At 35.7% G+C, this 21,314-nt stretch overlaps 1 protein-coding gene and 1 long non-coding RNA gene across 10 annotated transcripts; both read right to left on the bottom strand.

Annotated features, from left to right (window-relative positions):
• Nucleotides 1–8,623: 8,623 nt before the first annotated feature.
• LOC143878811 (uncharacterized) lies at nt 8,624–9,742 on the bottom strand. Its single transcript, XM_077381046.1, has one exon. The coding sequence runs from the start codon at nt 9,740–9,742 to the stop codon at nt 8,624–8,626; it is 1,119 nt and encodes a 372-aa protein (XP_077237161.1).
• A 1,775-nt stretch (nt 9,743–11,517) lies between these two features.
• Nucleotides 11,518–20,847, bottom strand: LOC143880064 (uncharacterized). Of its 9 annotated transcripts, none has more exons than XR_013251484.1 (9): nt 20,753–20,847; nt 20,338–20,490; nt 18,537–18,684; nt 16,526–16,682; nt 16,244–16,299; nt 12,818–13,073; nt 12,412–12,546; nt 12,211–12,252; nt 11,518–11,704 (listed from the first exon to the last, which is right to left on the bottom strand). It is a non-coding gene; the product is annotated as an uncharacterized LOC143880064 (long non-coding RNA). The 9 variants fall into 9 exon arrangements; XR_013251481.1 differs by lacking the exon at nt 16,244–16,299 and adding an exon at nt 15,378–15,591; XR_013251480.1 differs by lacking the exon at nt 16,244–16,299.
• Between the last annotated feature and the right edge of the window lie 467 nt (nt 20,848–21,314).

Genomic DNA, 21,314 nt, shown 5'->3' with positions numbered 1-21,314 from the left:
TGAGCAATAATAGTCTGTTTCTTGGATCTCCAAGAAACTGCACCACTATGTGGACCCCGATCCGAGAGAGTCGGCGGTGAGGGACGTGTGCCCCCACGCGAGTCAGTCTCAGGATCATCCACGTGAATGGAGAGCTCTACCAAGGAACTCTCGAAAGAATAATGCCCCTCACAGCATGAGTGGCGATACAAAGGTGAGATACCTCTCGATTCGGGGACTAGCCCAGATTCGAGGCGTACCTTAAACAAAAAAAAGAGTCGCCATCCAAGGAAAAAGGCAAATGGGCCCTGGATCCCATATTATGCTCTGTTGCAACGGATAACCAGAGATATAAAATAAGGTTCGTGCCTGGTTACGAATTCGGAAGGTCTAAAGAGCACCTCATCCGCCCAAGTGCAAACACCTGGTCTCTTATGCCATTTACTTAATAATTTTGAAGAGCTTTGGGCGAAAATCATATGGAATGGGAATGAATATCTCCGAGAAGACGTCTATCTAATCATGCATGTCTCGGAGATGAAATCAAAGGCACATAAGATAAAATAAAAGAAACATGTGTCACCTAAGCATAGCTAGGTTATAAGTGACATGCCTAATGGGTGTCTAAGTTCTGATGAACAAACACATGCACGACACACCAAAAAAGTATAAGGTCTGCGCAAGAAAGTAAGAAAACACTGCAAAACATAGAAACATGACTCGATACTATACAACCCTAAGACTCTAATCTATACCTAGGCCCGAGTCTTTAGATGATCTGATGTTCATCCAAAGAAGCCTACGTATCCCCGCCTCCACGAGAATCAAGGCAACGTAGTTCTTCGCACCTATTCTAAGCTACGATGCTTAAGACATCTAGACTTCTATCCTAGACTCGATCTAAAAGACCGGACTAGTTCTTAAAGCTTCTTGTATGATTATTTAAATTCCAATGGATTATAGATTTTAGGACACCCTATATGCCTTAACTAAATGCAGGTTAGCCCTAAGCTAATGCAGGTGGTTCCTATAATCTATGTGTAGCTAGGCTGTACGCCCTAAGGGAAACAATGGGATCACTAGCGTACCCAAGACTTAATCATCAGTCGGCGATATGAATCGCCACTGACTGGACGGAGGCGCTCCTATAACTCTAGGACAAACTCCTAACTCTAACACAAACACAAACAAACCACACAACACATCAAAGACAAACTCAAAACTCTAAAACTCTTTATCTAGGACAAACTCCTAACTCTAGAGGAAGATCTTGTTGAAAACAAGGTTTTGAAGATTTTTGGTATTTTTTCTTAAAATGGGTAAATGATTTATTTACAAAGGTTTGGCTGGACCTGAGATAAGAATCTCAAGCTGCACTACGTACCTCGTGGAAGAGGATCAAGCCAACGTAGTTCGAAACAGATTTCCTAACTACTCCTAATGACTCAAGATTTTTGAGATTTTTGGTTTTTTAGATGTTTTTGTTATTTTTAAGTATTTTTTACTCAAGGGGGGACAAATCCTATCATCATAAGGGGAGGACAGACTCCTGATATCCCGCAAAGGTTGGACAGCATCCTATGCTTTGCGGGGGAAAAGAACAGAATAACAACTCTGCAAGGGTTGGACAGCATCCTATACCTTACAAGAACGGATAGAAAAACACAAGATTTGATGAGAGGTTGGATAAAATCCTAACCCCTATGATGATAGGACTGACTCCTGAAAGAAAGACAGACTCTCTAGCTAAGGACAGACTTCTAGGCTAAGGACTGACTCTGAAAATAGGATTCTAAGAAGGAGATGCTAATGAGACAAAGCCTGTCTCCTAAAAGAAAAAGAGATAAAGAAGGGTGCTAGTGAGACTATCAAGCTAAGATAAAACTCACAAGTAACAAGGAAAAAGAGACCTTGCGCATATTTAGCAAAGGTAAAACACCCAGCCGGGCCTGACAGCTACCTAGCCCTAGGGTGCAACAAATGTGCAACCCAATACCCATAAGGGTAAGGGGTATGTTGCCAAGCCGGGTAGGATGTTTTCCCAAAACCAAATGCTGCACAAAGAGGATGATGCTAATAGAATGAGACTGGGCAAGTCTCTTAGACATATAGGTAGGATAGAGAAAAAAAAAATGTGAACAAGGAAAAAGAGACCTTGTGCATATTTGGTTTAGGTAAAACACTCAGCCGGGCCGGACAGCTACCTAGCCCTAGGGTGCAACAAATGTGCAACCCAATACCCATAGGGTAAGGGGTATGATGCCAAGCCGAGCAAGGTGTTCTTCCAAAAACCAAGAGACGCACAAAGATGAGGTTTAGAAAGAAAATGAGACTAGGTAAGTCTCTTAGACACAGAGGTAGGATAGAGAAAAATACTAACAAGGAAAAAGAGACCTTGTGCATATTTGGCAAAGGTAAAACACCCAGCCGGGCCGGACAGCTACCTAGCCCTAGAGTGCAACAAATGTGCAACCCAATACCCATAAGGGTAAGGGGTATGTTGCCAAGCCGGGTAGGGTGTTCTCCCAAAACCAAACGACACAAAAAAGGAGGATTTAAGACCTATGAGACTAGAGATAGTCTTCTAGAGGTTAACTCAGGTTGATTCATTAATGAGACAATGCCTGTCTCCAAAGATTTGGATCTAAAAGACTAGGCAAGTCTTTTGAGAAAATAGAATGCTATTCGGACTGTGCAAGTCCCCTAGAGATGGGCTTGGGCTAGCGCCTTCATCGCCCTACAAGAAAAGGGGATTCTAGTATCTAAAGAAAATTAACAACAATCTATAAGACTGTGTTAGTCTATCAAAAAGAGAAGAAAAGGCTATCAGATAATCGCAAATTTTATTCTAAAAATAAATCAATTGCCAAGCAAAGAAAAATATACAATCTAATAGCAATCATAAAATGATAAATAACATTAATTAGTCCAGACCAGCCGCTGGATAGCCTAATAAAGTAAAAACAACATCAAACACTTCAAAACCAACCACAAACCCCAATACGGGGACTCCAATGAAATCAGATGATGCCAAAGTAATCATCTGATATCAAATACACATGATAATATTTCTAATCCCGCCTTGAGATCAGACAGTACTCATGTCGATGATATCGAATAGAGTAGTCATCTGATCTCCTTCTTCCTATTAACAATTCATTTAAATAATAAGGAATGAGTATAATAAAAAATGAAAGGAAATGAAATCTACGTGATCAATTATAAATGCTGCAAAGTATAGGAAATAATGGACAGCAAATAATAAGCAACAGTGAATATCAGCTAGGTGCTTATAAATTATTCTAATGGGCAGCAATTATACACAACGATGGACAATAAGTAGTAAGAAACAGTGAATATCAGCTAGGTGCTTGTAAATTATTCTAATGAGCAATAATTATACTTGACAATGGACAGCAAGTAATGAGCAACAATGAACATCAGCTATATAAGACAACAAAATGGCAGCAGCTATATATATTTATGAAGAAAAAAAAAAAAAACAACCAAAGGACATCAAACAAGGGGCAACAACTATATATTTGTGAAAAACAACCAAGGGGCAGCAGCTGTGCATAGTAAGATAATAGCATAGTGATTTTTAATTCATCCAAAATTATAATTTTAAAGTAATGAAACTATGGGCAGCAGCTATGCAAAGTGAATAGCAGATATGTACTTTTTAATTCGTCCAAAATTATAATGTCAAAGTAATGAAACTATGGGCAGCAGCTTTAGGCTAAACATGAGTAGTTAAATAGAGTAGAAATACTTACATGAATGATAGTATCAGAATGTAAAGGTTGAAGAAGGTCTGTTAGTGGGGTGAAATAATTTTCAAAAAAATAAAAAAATAAAAAAATGCACAGGAGCATACCAGTGAGAACAGTCCATACAACTTCTAAACTTAACAATTTCACACGAGCTTGAAACCAAAACAGATATAAACTTGATTTCTAATCCAACCAATGGTAGAATCTCCATAAATCTTATGCAACCCAAAACATGCATGTTATACACAACAGAACAAATAAACATGCAATGTCCTATTGAAATAGAAACTAAATATACCAAAGTTGGATATTAACCTTTCAAACTACAATGACAGAACATGATGAAAATAGAAATGACATTATCACTATCACATGCTAACACTAACACTCTTATACTACTACATCACTGTAAGAATTTGATAATTTTCTTATCATCAGGACATTCATAAAAGGGGATATCTCTTGAATATTATCGAATCAAATCATTCAACATAGGGAATACTCTGTTCTTAGAATTTGGGATAATGAGAATGGTTCACTACTACATTCCAATTTTCTTCTTACCAATAAAAATATGATCAGTTTTCACTTTAATTCACAAAACAAAACAAAAAATCACCCTGTGTCATTCACTGAGTATTCCATATGGCTTATCACACGTTATAATCAAGAATAATAACAATAATAATAATAATAATAATAATAATAATAAATATTAGGGAAATATTTTCCTAAAAAAATAATCCTTTTCATTCATTTGACAGAACTACTAAAGAGTGTTTTTACTTGTTTAATAACAAAACTGAACTCCCAAGCATAGGAAACGAAACAATATAATAAATTAGTTGGTTCACAATTTAATTCTACACTCTTTACACACATAATTAATAATTTGATCATTGAAATGAACAAAATGACATTGTAAAATTAATTCATGACCATGAGATAATCATTATCTCTGCAAAGAAACTTTTAAGTTTAAAATCCTAAATCTGATTTTTGATTTCTCGACCCATACAAATTCTATTTTATATCTTAAAATCAGCCAAATACGCAACAAATAAACGGATTATCTCACCGTTTATAAAATACTTCAGAAATCATCAGCTCAAAAGACAAAATTTGAAGTGAAAATCTCTGTGTATTTACTAATTGCTATTAAAAAAAATTAAACAAGATGATGATACATGATTATAGAAGCTTAAAATGGTAAAGAATCTGGAGATTAAAAGAGAATTACCTCAGATCTAAGCAAAATAATAATTATATATTATTAAACAAGTAGAAATCTAAGAAAATTAAGGAACTAACCTGAATTAGTAGATTTGCAGCCAAATAATACTTCTCTCTAAGTTGATTTGGGGAAAACTCTTAATTTCTTCCAACAGATCCTTGATCGGAGCTAGGGTGTAAAATCTTGAAGTAAGATTTGTCTTCCTCCTTTATAAATCTGAGCTTCTGGATGAGCAGATCTGAGTTAGGCCGGAAAAAATGGAATTTCGATCGGAAAATGACCGGAACCTTGCCGGATCTACCGGAGAAGATGATCGAAAACACAGAGATCTATATTTTTTTATAGATCTGAGGATTTGAAGAGAAGGAGACTAGAATCTGACAAATCTCGCCAGAAAATATAATGATTTGCCGGATGTGATAAAAAAAAAATGTCAAGATCAGAGCTGGAATCGGAGAAGACAGAGTACAGAGGGGAATTAGGGTTTTAAAGGACAGATCTAGGGTTGAAATACAAAGAAAACAATGGAGAAGAAGAAGACCGGAGATTTGACCGGAGATTTGCCGGGATCTGACCGGAGATCTGCCGGAGAAGACAACGGAGAAAAGGTGAGTTTGGAATCTCTCTCTCTCTCTCTTTTCTTCTGCCGATTTTCCCTTTCTACTTAGCTTTTCTCTGAAATCTATAGATTAATCTCCCTCTCTAGTTAGATCTGCAGTTAGGGTTTCAAGGAGAAAAATGGTAGAACTAGGGTTTAAAAGATGAGAAAAAGTGAAAACAAATGGATCTAGTGTCTATCAAGGAAGGAATCAACTTTCGAAGAAGATTAGAGATGGGCCGGAGCTCGGTCGGAGGTCGACCGAAGACTTACCGGAGAAGAAGGGGAAGAAAGGGTTTCAACTAAGGTTCTCTGTTTTTCTCTCTCTCAGATTTTCTTAAAAAAAAAAGAATCCCCCCTTTGTAACGGAAAACATGCTTTAAGTAGGATAATGCCAAATTCGCACCTCTTCTATTACCTTGGACAGCCCCATCTAGGATAATCCACCTCCCTTTTGGTTTACACTAAGGACATTCTCCCATCTCGTTCGCTGGGCAAACGCGCTCGAAATTCGACGAAATTTTGCAGGGAGCTAGCTGGGACTCTAAACTAGCTTAGGGTGAAATTTAGGACCCTAACTCAATCATTTGATGAGGTTTTACACAAAATTGGAGTGCTTAGGGCACGGTCAAAATGGGGTGTCTACACACTACCAATAGTAAATACATACCCAGTGGTAGCCTTGGAATCTTCTGACAAAGTATTCCAATCGGCATCACTGAAACCCTCTAGAACAGCAGGAAACCTATGGTAGTGAATCCCATTATTAATGGTTCGTTTGAGGTATCTCATGACTCGTGATATAGCATTCCAATGTTCTATACTTGGATTACTAGTATATCTACATAATATGCCTACTGCATATGCTATATCAGGTCTGGTACAGTCTGTAGCATACCTTAAACTATCAATAATACTAGCATACTCTTTTTGATTAACACTATCACCTTCATTAGAATACAATCTAATACTAGGATCAAAATGAGTACATACTGGATTACAATCAAAGTACTTATACTTTTTAAGTATCTTTTCTATATAATGGGACTGGTCTAAAGATATACCACTATCAGATCTTGTAATTTTAATCCTTAAAATTACATTTGCTTCTCCTAGATCTTTCATATCAAAGTTTTGTTTTAATAGATTTTTGGTTTGTTTAACTATTTCCAAGTTAGAACCAAAAATTAAAAGATCATCAACATACAAGCAAATAATAATACAATAAGTATTAATATACTTATAATATATACACTTATCACTTTCATTGATTTAAAAACCATTTGATATAATGATATTATCAAATTTTTCATGCCACTGTTTTGGTGCTTGTTTAAGTCCATACAGTGACTTCACCAACTTACATACTTTATTTTCTTGACCTGGAGATATGAAACCACTAGGTTGGTCCATATATATCTCCTCTTCTAGATTACCATTTAAGAAAGCAGTCTTTACATCCATTTGATGAATTACCAGATTATGGATTGCAGCCACTGCAATCAAAACTCTAATGGATGTAATCCTAGTAACCGGAGAGAATGTATCAAAGAAATCTATATTTTCTTTTTGCCTAAAGCCTTTAGCAACAAGCCTAGCTTTATATTTGTCTATGGTTCCATCTGGTTTCAATTTTCTTCTAAGAATCCATTTACACCCTATGGTCTTAAATCCTGGTGGTAAATCTACTAATTTCCAAGTCTGGTTTGACATCAGAGACTCCATCTCATCATTGACAGCTTCTCTCCAAAAGTCAGCATCTGACGAGGACAAAGCTTCCTCTAAAGAAGAAGGATCTCCCTCCAAACTAAAGACATAGAAATCAGAGCCAAAATCCTTGGCTAATTTGGATCTTTTACTTCTCCTAGGTTCAATTTCTACTTCAGGGTTTACCTCAATCCTAGGCTCGGTGCCCCCACTATCTCCAATAGTCATGGTACCCCCACTATGTCTAGATTTAAAAGGAAATTTATCTTCAAAGAATTCAGCATCCACTGACTCTATTATTACACTGTTATTTAGGTCTAAAAACCTATATGTTTTGCTTGTAAGAGAGTAACCCATAAAGGCACACTCTATGGCTCTACTTCCTATTTTGGGTCTCTTAATATTAGAAAGTCTTACATAAGCTAAACATCCCCAAACTCTAAAGTAACTCACATTGGGTTTCCTATTTTTCCAAAATTCAAAAGGTGAGACTTTAGTTTTGTAATTAGGAATTCTATTAAGAACATAGCAGGAAGTTAGAATTGCTTCTCCCCATAAGTTAGAAGGGGCTCCTGAACTTAGGAGTAAAGCATTCGTAAGTTCCACTAGTGTTCTATTTTTCCTTTCTGCAACCCCATTTGAAGCGGGAGAGTAAGGAGCGGTTGTTTCATGTATAATTCCTAATGACTTAACAAAGTCAGTGAATTCTAATGATTCATATTCACCTCCTCTATCACTTCTTAGTCTCTTAATCTTCCTATTGAATTGGTTCTCTACTTCTAATAGGTATTCCTTAAACATTTTTAAGGCTTCACTCTTATGTCTAATTAAATAAATGATTGTATACTTAGAAAAATCATCTATAAAGGTTATAAAGTATCTTTTACCACTACGGGTCAAGATACCGTCTAACTCACAAATGTCACTATGAATTAAGTCTAAAAGTTCTGAATTCCTTTCAACACTTTTGAAAGGCTTTCTAGAAATTTTAGCCTTACTACATATTTCACATTTGTTAAATTCTTCTAAGACTACTTTAGGAATCATACCTAATACACTCATGTTATGTACATATTTCCTATTTATATGACACAACCTAGCATGCCATGAATTAACAGAAGAAAGCATGTAAACAGAAGAATCACTTTCATTCATTATTTCAACATTCAGTTTGAACATTCCATCACATGCATATCCTTTACCAACAAAGGATCCAAACTTGGTTACAACATACTGGTCACTCTATGGTTTGTTTAAAACCAGCCTTGTTAAGAAGAAAACCAGAAACTAAGTTCTTCCTCATGTCTGGAGTATGAAGAACATCCTTCAGTATCACTTTCCGCCCTGAAGTGAAGCAAAGTTCAGTTCAACGTCCCCAACACCGAGTACCTTTATTGTATGCGAGTCCCCTAGAAGCACCTTCTTCTCATTATCTGCATGAGCATACGTCTTGAACCACTTCCTGTCAAGACACACATGACGGGACGCACCAGTGTCGACCCACCACCCTTCAGATCCTCCAACGATATTCACTTCAGTGATCATAGCCACAAGTGGCTCTTCTATCACGTTGGCTTGAGGGATTGGTGCAGTCTTCTTACGTCGACACATCCGTGCAATATGACCCTTGAGCCCACAAATATAGCACACAATTTTGGAATAGTCATTCTTTCCAGAAGTTGTGTTTTGGTTCGAACGCTTGAAGGTACCTCGGTTTTGGTTCTGTTGCTTTTTCTTCAACTTCTTTTTGGGCTTCAGATTCACTTGCGGTTTCTGATTTTGGTTCTTAACTTCAGAAATGGCATTCACATTAGTTACAATTTCAGTATTCCCTTCTTTCTTATCTTGGTTACGGTTTTCTTCTTCGATCCGAAGACGAACAAGAAGACCTTCCATAGATAATTCCTTAGTTTTATGAAGAAGGGAATTTCTGAATTCTTTCCAAGAAGGAGGTAATTTGTCAATCACGGCTGCAACTTGAAATTGTTCACTAATAGTCATTCCTTCCGCAAGAATGTCGTGAACAAGTTTTTGCAACTCGTGGGTTTGAGAAATCACCGTCTTCTCATCCACCATGTAATATCTAAAATACTTGCTAACCGCATATTTTTTAGACCCAGCCTCTTCCGTATCATACTTCTTCTGTAAGGCTTCCCAAAGTGTCATGGAATCCTTACAGTCACTATAAAAATCGTATAATTCGTCGGATAGGCAATTGAGAATAAAGTTTTGGCATAGGAAATCAGAATCTGTCCAGTTCTTTTTCAAAGTAGATCTAACTGGTTCAAGTTCTGATCGCCAAGGCTTTGGGTCTTCCAAAACATGGGCTACTTTCTTGGTGGATAAATAGAAAAACATTTTCTTCTTCCATCTCTTAAAATTAGCACCACTAAATCGAAAAGGCTTATTCGGATTTGAGGAATCCGATATAATCTCGTCATGGGATGCCATATTTTAGAAAGAGGAAAACAGAAACGAATAAATCACCTTAAAATTGTTATGAGATTTTCCTCTTAATATAAATAATATGGCGTACCTGTTTACTGATTTCTGTGAAAAAACAGAAAGAATAGATGATTAGTATAACCTTTTCGATGCGGCGAGTTGAGGCACGGACTAGGTCGCTCTCTTTAAGGTGATTTTGCGCCTCTGCGGAAAACCCTCCTGTGCAACAGATCCGAACGCAATCACCCCCAGGATACAACAGCCCGACGCACCGTCGCTATCTATCTGAAGTGCACAATCAGATAGATCCGAACCAAACAGCGAACACTCCAAATGCCCAACAAATAAAACAGAACAGAGAAAAGAAAACAAAAATAACAGAAAGGAAACTGTTCTGTTTTTGCAAACGACTCAATAGAGATGGAAAAACGAATCAGCAGAGATGAAAGGCTCGTCTATCTGTTTAAAGAGAGATTCTAAAACAGATGTTAGAACTGTATTTCAAGACGTTGGAAACAATCTCTTTTTGTAGAGAAAACGTGTCTGTTGAAGACACTTCTTTAAAACAGAAGAGACACCTTTTTTAAAAACGTCATTTAAAAAATTGTCGTTACTTAAGAGGGTTGTAACGGTTGGATTAAGTTAAAACTAAAGAGACATGACCCTTGGATTTATAAATAAAAAATCCGTTTAGAAAATCCAACACAGACAGACACACACACAGACACACCCGCACCCCCGCCCCGCCCCGCCCCGACACGGCACGGCACGGCCCGACACGGCTCGGCTCGGCTCGGCTCGGCGTGCGCGCGCGTGTGTGTTTTTTATTTATTTGATCTTGTTCTTTGTAAAACACCAAAGGCAAACAAATTGAATGCCCTTGAAAGGCCCAAGCCTTTGCTCAACACTCCCTCTTATATGGATGGGAGAATTTTTCTCAACTTCCCATCTTGGACTAAACTTTTAAGAGGTAAGAGAGCTACCTTCAAAAGTTTAAATGATATTGGTGGGAAAGTACAAGAGAATAGAATCAATTTGAAAATTTCAAATTTTGGGTGGGAAATTCAAAAGCAAAAAAGAATCTTTTTCAAAAGCAAATGTTTCTTTAATTTTTAGTATTTAAAATACTAACAAATTTATCAATGCCCTAGATTTACGATGGTAGTGGCCCCTTATTGGTTACTAAATTGAGGATTTTTACAATTAGAAAGGAGTCTTTTTCTGCATAGGATTCTTTTAGGAGTTCCTGAGTGGGTTTGGAAAGATACGAAAGAGGATGTGTTAAAATAGAAGTGGGACATCGTCTTATTAACTCCCAAATCGTTCAACGCAAGAGAGAGAGAGAGAGAGTCCTCTACAAAAATGAGCAACAAATTAGGAAACCAATCCAGATTCCTAAACAATACGGTTTCTAAAGACTAGTAAGAAATGCACGTGCAACTAAGGTATTTTACGTGGTTTAGTATACCTACGAAAGAGAAATATTTTTTCCTAGAAATTATCATTTAATTAAGCAATTAAAATAACAATTACTATATAAACTAATTCATATGACTTAAGTACTTAGGGGGAAAGAAACCCCAATATTCAATGATGAGAATGTCGAACACCGAATAACAATAGAACTGAATTACAATAAACAAAATATATAGAAGGGGAAAGAGAAGAAATCCCAATACTCAATCATGAGAATGCCCGACACAGAATAGCAATAGAACTTAATTACAACAAACAAAACCTGTAGAACTAATCTTTAATTTAAGTGCCATCAAAGAGAAAGATTGCACAGAGAAGCTTCATTTCAATGAGATGAGAAAGTTGTGCATAAAAATAACATTATATCATACTATTATATCCAACTGCTGGATATTTCTCCATAAAGCAAAGAGAGTGGCGTTTTCAATGCCCCGGTAGAATCCCCTCGGACGAAGCTTCATTCGACTTTGTAAGTTACAGAGACTCTTTATTCTTGTAAAACAACATCAATAACAAAAGTAAATAAATAACAACAAGAAAACAAAAGAGTTAAACAGGTCCTGATTTGTGTTAACCCAAATTGTGGTCAAGTTTTTTCTTGCTATGTTTATATAGAACACTCATTCTTCCCTCATTTAAATTGCTGTTTGTGAAGTTGAGCATCTGTCCATGTAAATTAGGACCAAGATTATTCTTTTTGTCAAAAAGTTTGGGATCTATTATAATGTACAACATGGGGATAAATGATTCTTAAAGAAGGCAATAAAAATACACAAAAGAAAACTATCCATGTGGGGAAGGAATGGATGTATGATTATTAAATAAGGTGGTTTGATTTAAGTACGAAAACGACATCAACATTTAATTAGTTTTTCTTTCGAACAGTTAAAGGGCAAATGACTCGAGCCTCCCCCATGAAATAGAATCTTTCCACCTTTAAAAACCATGCAATTTTGGTTAGACTTCTCATATGCAAGGTAAGTGTGAAGTATATTTACATTGCATAGTTCATCTTTGGTCTTTGGCGACATAATCCAAATCTGCAACAAGGAAGCATTAGAGTATCAGAAACAGAGCATGAAGTATTAGTCTCAGAAATAGAGCATGATGCATACTGGGCATCTATAGATGAGAAGTCGACATAAATCAAAGGAACTTTTCTCAACTACAATCTCTAGTTTAAGTATGGGCAATCTGACCTTGTAGGCTACGTCTCGGGGGATGAAGCAATTGTAGTGCCTTTGGTATATAAAATTTCTATCTAAACAGGACCATTCTCATCATTCCCGACGGACAGAAGCTCTGATGTATGATGTAGACTCCTCTGAAGCATCCTACAAGTATACCGTAATATTGTTTGAGAGATGAATAGTATTATTCTTGAAGAAATGGTTCTCAGAAGGATGATACAATCATCAGCTCTGCTTTTCAAGCTCCCAACATGGATTCTAATTGTCTGTACAAAGTCCATCTCCGCCTCTTAAGAAAGAGAGTACTTTTATCCTTGTCCTTTTTTTTTTAATGGGAATAATTTTTTAACATTATACATGCATGGCCTCTATGAATAAATGGTAAACTATAGGTGTTAGCAAAAGTAATTCCTACCGAAAAGATTCAGGGTGAATGTGTAAAGAACACCCAATTGGCATAGCAATGTGTTAGTGTTACAAATGGCACATGGCAGGATTCTTCAAAACCGAATTTACAAGCACATCTAGTAGTGCGGCTCAGTGCACGAGGCTCCCGCCATTGCGGGGTCTGGGGAGGGCTAGATGTACGCAGCCTTACCCCTACTTTGCAGAAAGGCTGTTTCCGTGACTCGAACCCGTGACCAACAGGTCACAATGGAGTGCAAGCACACCTAGAATATATAGAAAAATTGTCTCAGCTCTACATCGTAAACAAAGAATAGACATAGCATATCAATCTGCAGTTAGCAACAAAAAAGATCAAAATCTCTATTGTTCCGGAATTTCAAAAGTCCAAAAACCATTTGATGTTTCTAAAGAGGAATGCATATACAAAGGAAGTTAATCTTCAACTCTACAACGAAAAAGTGCAAAATTGAGTTACATAAATCAAAATTGTTACTCTATGATTTATGATTATTGTTCTTTTATTGATAGAGGTAAGTCACCAAAATTTTACAACCCAAGAAATTGCAATCACAGCAAAATAGTCTATGGATCAAGAAATTGTATTTCTCAGAGGCCCAATATCCTTAGCCTCCGACCTCACTCCTAGAAGATAGTGTGAATAGAACATAGAAAAGCAAAGGAATATATATATATATATATATATATATATATATATATATATATATATATATATATATATATATTCAACCTCTCTTGTTTGTCTTTTTTAGTTTTCCTAAAAGGAGCTGTATTTCCCATAATTGAAATGGCAGCATAGGAGCAGAACTGGTAATTTCGAAAATATATAGGTAATCGCGCATGAAGCAATCATCACAATTTGCCAAGAGTAAAAACATTAAGACAAAACCACATCCCATTGTATTTTAGACTATATCCTCATTTAATTACATTGCTTACTTTCATCGCATTGCATACACCGAAGATAAAAGCTGAAATTCACGAAGTTGTATCCTCAACACCCTTGAAATCCACGAATTGACCCAATCCATAAAAATATTAAATGCATACAGAATACATAAGCTGGAAAACAAGCATAGAATCACTGAGAACCAGTCATTTCCACACACCCATTAACACAAATTTCAGGAATTCATAACAACTTGAGGCATACTAAACTCAAGTATCATTTCACATCACAAAAATTACATTGATCCCGTGAAAATGAAAAGGCTAAATCAAAGCCAATCACTTAGACACATACCCATCAGTGTACAAAGACCATGACCCCATACAAAATTTATAGTATCTTCCATCGGATAAAAGTAGAATTTGAGTCAAAAAAGCAAATGGTTATCTTCAACACCCACGAAAATTAAATTCAAGAGGTGTCACCTGGCCTCATCGCTCTTGGAGCAAGCATTACTTCATGAAAAAGGATTGAGAAGAGCTTTTATAAAGAGATTTTATTTTGATAGAACTCATAAAAGAATCCAGCTTCAATGATAAACAACCAACCAATATATAACCTTAGTTCAAGTCAATGAATGTAAAAATTTCAGAGAAAAAACCATATACCTGCTGGGCCTTTTATGGATAGGCTAGACACTAAAATCCAACCAATTGGATGATTCTAAGTCTACTTTTGTGGTCCTTAAATAGACAGTTAAAAAGTAAAAAAAGGGAGGGGGAGCAATGAACTATTTTCTTTACAAAAAAATTCAACAAATCAAAAGATTAAGATAGTTTAATAGGAAAGACTTCTGTTCCATGGCTCATCCTTATCATAAACAAAGCCTAACAAATACATGGTTTTAATCATTGAACAAATGGCCCTCAATTTTAGTAAGCCTACTTTTGTGGTCCTTAAATGGACAGTTAAAAAGTAAAAAAGAAAAAGAAAAAAGGAACAACGATCTATAATCTTTGAAAAAATTTCAACAAATCGAAAGGTTAAGATACTTTAATGGGAAAGAAATTTGGTCCACGGCCCATTCCTATCATAACAAAGCCTAGCAAATATATGGTTTTAATCATTGAACAAATGGCCTTTGATTCTAGTTAAGCTTCCATGTACTTGGGCCCTGTACTTGGACCTTGTTTGCATTGTAGGAAAAATCATTTCTCGAGGAAAAAATTTTCCTAGGTTTTTTGTTTTTTGTTTTTTTGTTTTTGCATAATTTAGAGGCAAATTTTAAATTTTAGGGAAGACATTATAAATTAAAGGGCCCTGCAAATAAAACTTGAACCTTGTTCGAACTACTTTTTCTTATTTTTTAATCATTGGAAAAACATGAAAGTTTGGGGAAAAAATTATGTTGCCTGTTACAGAAAATTCTTGCAATCCAAACATGGCCTAAATTCTTATTTGCTACCATTTGTTTCTTTATCTTCCTTACACATGCTCTATTATCAGAACATATTACTCTATTCAAAGATATTGTCACATGAATAAGATGGCAAGAAAATAGAATCTAAAATTCAATTTCACAATTCAAATACTAAATTTGGAGCGGAAAAACTATGTAACATTGCAAGTTTTGAAATGGATTTATCCTACTGTTACGTACCAATGCCTCTATGACTGCAATAGGTTGTAAAGCTTATTCAACTTTCTCTTTTCGGCCAGCAAAGTTGAAAGAAATCTCATAACCATCAGTGGATAAGGTTTCACAAATGGTATAAAATCTTCAATTGCCAAAGTAAAACCCGATATTTTGAGTAACACAGCAGCTACTTCAATTGCCATAGTAAACCTTGTTCTATATAAGTATATATAGCATCCTGAGTATTACATAGAAATAAAAACCTAATTAAAAAGTGAAAAACAAAGTGAGAACTGCCATTACTTTTGAAACGAAATAATGGGAATTCACAATTCTTGGACCATAAACGGAACAGATAGAATAATTATCAGGGCGGGTTTAATTATCAAGATGAAAAACACATGTCATGTATGGTATATTAGATTGTCTAATGCAAAGAAGTGGGACAGAATACCAAGTTTACCACTCTTTTTTATGCACACAGAAGCATTGCAGGCAAATCGAAATTTAGTTTCATGATGAAATGTTATCAGCACTACTGTATCAATCTATAGAGGTTTAGGATCAACCCTCTAACATTCATAGTGGAGGGTTAGGATCGACCTATGGAAATGATTTTTGGGGCACAACCTATTTAGGCTGTGGCACATCTAATGGACGTTTGACAAGACAGCCTATGACCCCAAAAGAGAAACGGGGGAAAGATAGAGATGCAGAGAAGCATGAAAACAAACCCAGAAAAGAAAAAAGAGGAAAATGTTAAAAAAAAAAAAATACTGGACAGCGGGAGAAATACCCAGAGAATTTAAAAAAAAAAAACTTACAAAACATGTAAAACTCAGAAAAAAAAAAACAAAAAAACAATAGGAAGATGGTGTTAAAAAAATTACCCAAAAAAATAATGGGAAATCCATCCGTGCTAATCAGAACTTCCTTGGGCATCGACCTAAAGAGAATGGCATGAGGTTTCTCATGCCTAAACAGTATCAATAGGATGATTCTATACATGAGGCTTGTCTGCCCATCAACCATCTTGCACATGTCTATCGGCAAAGGATGGCTATTAAAAAATGGTGCAAAAAACGAAGGAAAAAAAACAGAAACTGAAAGAGAGATGATATAAAAAGAAAGAAGGAAACTGAATAAATGGGAAAAAGAGGATCGAAAAGTACCTTATCCAAAAAGAGACTAATTCGAAGGTGGGGAACCTTGCATCTTCTTTAATGGCAGCTCCGTGCGATTTTTGTGAGGAATGAGACCAGCCAGGGTTTTGGAACTATGGGGCCGCTGAAAGGAAGGGACACGAATCCTGCAGATGGAAACGCGTGGCTGGGAAAGGAAAGGTAAAGATTACATGTGGCGGGATTATTACAGTTGCCTTGACGGGCGTAATGACAAAAATGCCCAGGAAAATGGGACCGAATAGGAAGATTTACAAACCAAGGGTATGGAATTTAAAGAAAAGAAACAGACGACTTTTCTTTGTTTTTTGCTTTTTAGAATAACATAAGAAGCAAGAAAAAAACCAACACGAAGATGACGAGTGGCCTGCGGAAAGTACAAGTGGCGGAAATGTTGCAAAGAACATTATAGAGAATGAAATGGCGAAAATGCCCTGAAGAAATTGGACATTGTAGGAAGATTTAGTCTAACAAGGGCATGGAATATTAACAAAAGACGCAGACGAACATTTAGGGGTTTTCCCTTTTAGTAGTAAAGGATTTATAAATGTAAAATGTAGCATGAACTCATTAATTCTCACAATATGACATTTCACATAAGAATAGCTCATTAATTCCAATATGGAAATGCTAAATTAATGCAATGCTTCAAAAAGATTCTAAATAATGGGGATGGCAAATTGTTGAAAATCGAATTAATTTTTTCTGGGCTTTTGGGAGGATAAAACAAACAAAAGGGGTGAAAATACTGGAAAAGTGGTGGAGATATCATTTCACAAAGGATTATATCATCCCTCTGGATAATTATTAGCATGCCCCCAAAACCCACAAATGCAGTGAGGTAATAAAAACAACAGAAACTACACCTCAGAAACTTGATTAAGCATGCTTTCTAGGTGCTCTTATGCAAAGATGTGCAGATACAAAAAGGAAAGAAACCCCAAAAGTTTCCCTTGAAAATCTTGATAAGAGATGCTTTCCGCTTGCTTATATGCAAAGGAATCCAGTGAGCTCTTAAAACATTTAGAAATTGCAAAGGTTGTGGTAAAAAACATTGATTAAACATTTATTCCATTTGCTAGCATACAATGGACTGCAATGAGCTATGAAAAATAGAGAAACCACATAAATTGCACCAAAAGATCTTCATTAAAGATGGTTTTCAAGTGCTCATTCATCCCAATAAAACTAAGTTGAATTAAAAAGACAAGCTCAACATTTAAAACAAGGTTTTGTCGTGGTAAATGGCCTTTTCCAAACCACACCAATGAGAGCAATCCCCACAATAATGAAACCAAAAAAGGAAAAAAGAATGAAGTTACTCTAAAGTTATTGCGAGCAAATAACCTGTAGTAAGTTATTAAAAAGAAGAGAAGAAACATAAATCATACCCCCAAAGTTCAATTAAAGATGCTTTCCACGTGCTTTATGCAAAGGACTACAATAACCTATTTAAGGACATTTAAACAACTTAAACTCCAGCTTGGGTTTTCACCTCAAGATTTTGTTAGTTTTAACAACTTAAACCTGAAAATGACTTATAATTCTATGTTGTGCATTCCAAGTCAATTACGTCATAAAACCCATATGAAAGATAAAATATATTATTTTTGTTTCCTCATCTTTGAGGGTTGCCAACATTTAAACGAAACTTACAACCTTTTGTTAGAGTAGTGTAGATTTTCTCAAGTCACTGATCTTGATTCTGATTTCTCCCAATAAGGAAAAATATAAAACTAAGGACTGCATGAATGGAAATTCTCATAGCAGTGGTTTTGGCACAAATGAAGATGTAGGAGTGAAAGCATCAATTGGAATCAAAATACACGAGAAAACTTGAGCAATTCATAGGAGAACATATGAGAATCCCTTAAACAGATGTATGCATTAAAAGTAATGTGGGTTGGGCAAAATCCAATTTTCCAACCAGATAAAATAGCATATGTTTTGTTGTGTGGACTAAAGCAACGGATTGCTAATCTGCTATACGAGTTGTTCGTACCGAGGGTTAGCTAGAATGGATCTTTCATATGCACTTATGATACCCAAGTGCTTTGTGGTAATGTTCTTGAACAAATCTTAACAATGAGGGTTGGGCCTGCAGCTCAATGGTTGAGGCTTTGTATCTCAACCTTGAGGTCGCAGCTTACCTACCAAAAAAATTCTTAACAATGAGCACTCAAGTATGGCAATTGGTAAGGAATTCAAGCTGAGTAAAAGATGAAAAAAACTTTCTAAACGAAGGAATATAGTGAGAAGAAAAGTTGAAGAGAAATGGGTACTTCATTTATAGCACATAAACAATACATATGGCATTACAACCACGGTAATAAAAGGCGAAACAACAATCAAGGTGCTGAAATTGTCCAAACTAAAGGTGTAAAATGCCCTATCCTTCAAAACCTAGTGTTCTAGGCTTCATTGAAAAGAGGAAAGGTAAAGAACTACAACATCCCAAATTTTTTTTTGAGCTGGTATGCAACTGTATGCATCATATGTAAAACACAGCAAATTTAGAGAAGTTTAACAGTAAAAATCATTTCAGAGTACTAATGGAACATGGTACTTGAAAAAATAAAGCATGTACATGACTAAATTCACTTCTAATTCCATCTGCTTCTTCCTTCGTTGTATAAAGTGGCCCAGACACATGGAGTTTGAGAGGTCAATTTTTCTACCACTGACACTAGTAGAGTTTGAGAGAAGAGAAAAAAGCATCAACATATTTCTCATACTAAGGATATGAGTCATCCTCCGTAATGACATTTTAACATATGTATTTCTGCATCATTTTTAAAGGAGTTCAAATGGGAAAAGACCCTGAAGTGGATCGTTGGGGATAAATTTATGATTTTATGAGAAAGCAGCTGCAGTCAGAAACTTTTTCCAGATTAGCTTCCAAAATATATACAGCAATATATGTATCTACTGGTTGTGTGGTCTTCCATCCAACTCGAGGGAATTTAAACCTTGTCCGAGTTCAATTTTATGTTTTCTGCTCTTTTAGTATTTCTTCTTTCAAATTGCAAGGCATTGGAAGCAGGCGTAAAGCTACGAAAGTAACCATAGCTCATGAAGCACCCAATAATTCCTATTATCCACCACCGAAGTAGATTGGACAAAGTAATTCCACATAACAACTGACCAATATTTTTTCCAAGTGAAATTTATTGGTCTGCTGTTTAAACACGAAATTTAAACAGCAGCGATAACTGAAGAAATACTTTCTAAAACAATTAATAACTGAAGAAATAGTATGATCTACACAATGTCGCTATGACTATGCTTTAGAGTAAAATAAATGGATTAAAAGAACTCTATAGCATTAATGAAAGAATATTGAGAAATTTTATATCATGCAAATTATGCCAGACACAATTAATGAAAACACCACTAAAATGATCTTATTTAACTCCAACTTAGGAGGTGTAGGATCTTGATAGAAACTGGGGATGGGTCATCTAGTAAAAGAAGCTTGTTTTTTGAATAAGAGATGCAGAGGGAGACCATTTCTGCAAATCAAAAACCCTTATAGACGAATATATAGAACAATAATAATACACTCTTGCTAAAAAGTGATACTCACCATTTTCACAAAAAAAACCAACATGTTAAATTAAGAGAACGCAGTAGAACCAATGTTGGGACAAAAGATAAAAAACTGAAATTGTTTCACCATTTCCCACAAAAACAAAGCCATTATCCAGAATTATTGATGCAAACGAAAAGATTAATCAATGCAGTATCGCATTGTGCATTTTCTAAATAAAAAAATTAGAAACAAAAAGCTATAGATAGGCTACCTTGCTTATCTATAATTGTCCATATCAGTTCTGCTAGCAGCAGTTGCAGACACCATTTCCCCAATTCCATCAAAATTCAATCCAATGTAAGCTGTGCCATAGTCTGGAAGATAGTGAAGATAGGTCACGAAAAGAGTCAAACCTTCCTTTAATCTAGCCAATGAATTTGGAAATCGTCAATAAAGCATGAACTAATCAATACCAAATACAAAAAAACATTGCAAACAGAGAGAAGTCTCAATGTTAAAGATGTGTGGGAAAAATTCCTATCATAGGAAGTTTGCCATTGGAAAAAAACAACATGACAGGTTAAAGAAAAAAAAAAACTTCAAAGCACATGACAGGTTAAAGAAACAAGAACAACACATAATATTCAATGCCAAGGAAAGAGGAATTGATATCCAAACTTCATAACTGCATTTGCATGGCTTCAATTGCTGATCAGTGAAGTCCATCTCTTCAGTACATAGAGGGCAAGTTCTTTCCCCAGCCTCACTCATAGTTGCCCTACGAAACAGAAGAAAAAAAAATGAAAAAAATTCTAATAAGATATTAAAAAGCATTTTTTGCTAATAATAAAAATATGGTTTATAAGTAGCGAAATGGGTTTTGCAGGAATCATTTTAAGAACAATACAATAAAAAGAAGAGAGACACTCCAAATCTTAAAAATGCACTAAATCACCCAAGAGTTACCAGTTTAAATCCAAACCTACTTCACAAAATCCAAGCCAAACCCTAGAAACCCTAATTCAATTGGCAAAAAAAATAAAAAATCTCATATCAACAACATTACAGAGAAATGCTACAAACTCGTAAAGCAACATCGAACCCAAGAAACAGAAAACTGCAACAAAGAATCAACGATGAAGATGGCCAAGAATCAAGAAATGAAACATGAAGAAGGAAAGAAAAGAAATAACTAGGGTTTTTCTCATCGAAGAGACATGGGGCTTGGGTTTCAAGCACTGCACAGAT

This window comes from Tasmannia lanceolata, unplaced genomic scaffold (genome assembly GCF_043159265.1).
Source record: "Tasmannia lanceolata isolate RefF3 unplaced genomic scaffold, GAP_Taslan_0.1 ptg000006l, whole genome shotgun sequence".
Taxonomy (NCBI): Eukaryota; Viridiplantae; Streptophyta; class Magnoliopsida; order Canellales; family Winteraceae; genus Tasmannia; species Tasmannia lanceolata.
The sequence above is the reverse complement of the archived record's forward strand: the minus strand, read 5'-3'. Positions and strand labels throughout refer to the sequence as shown.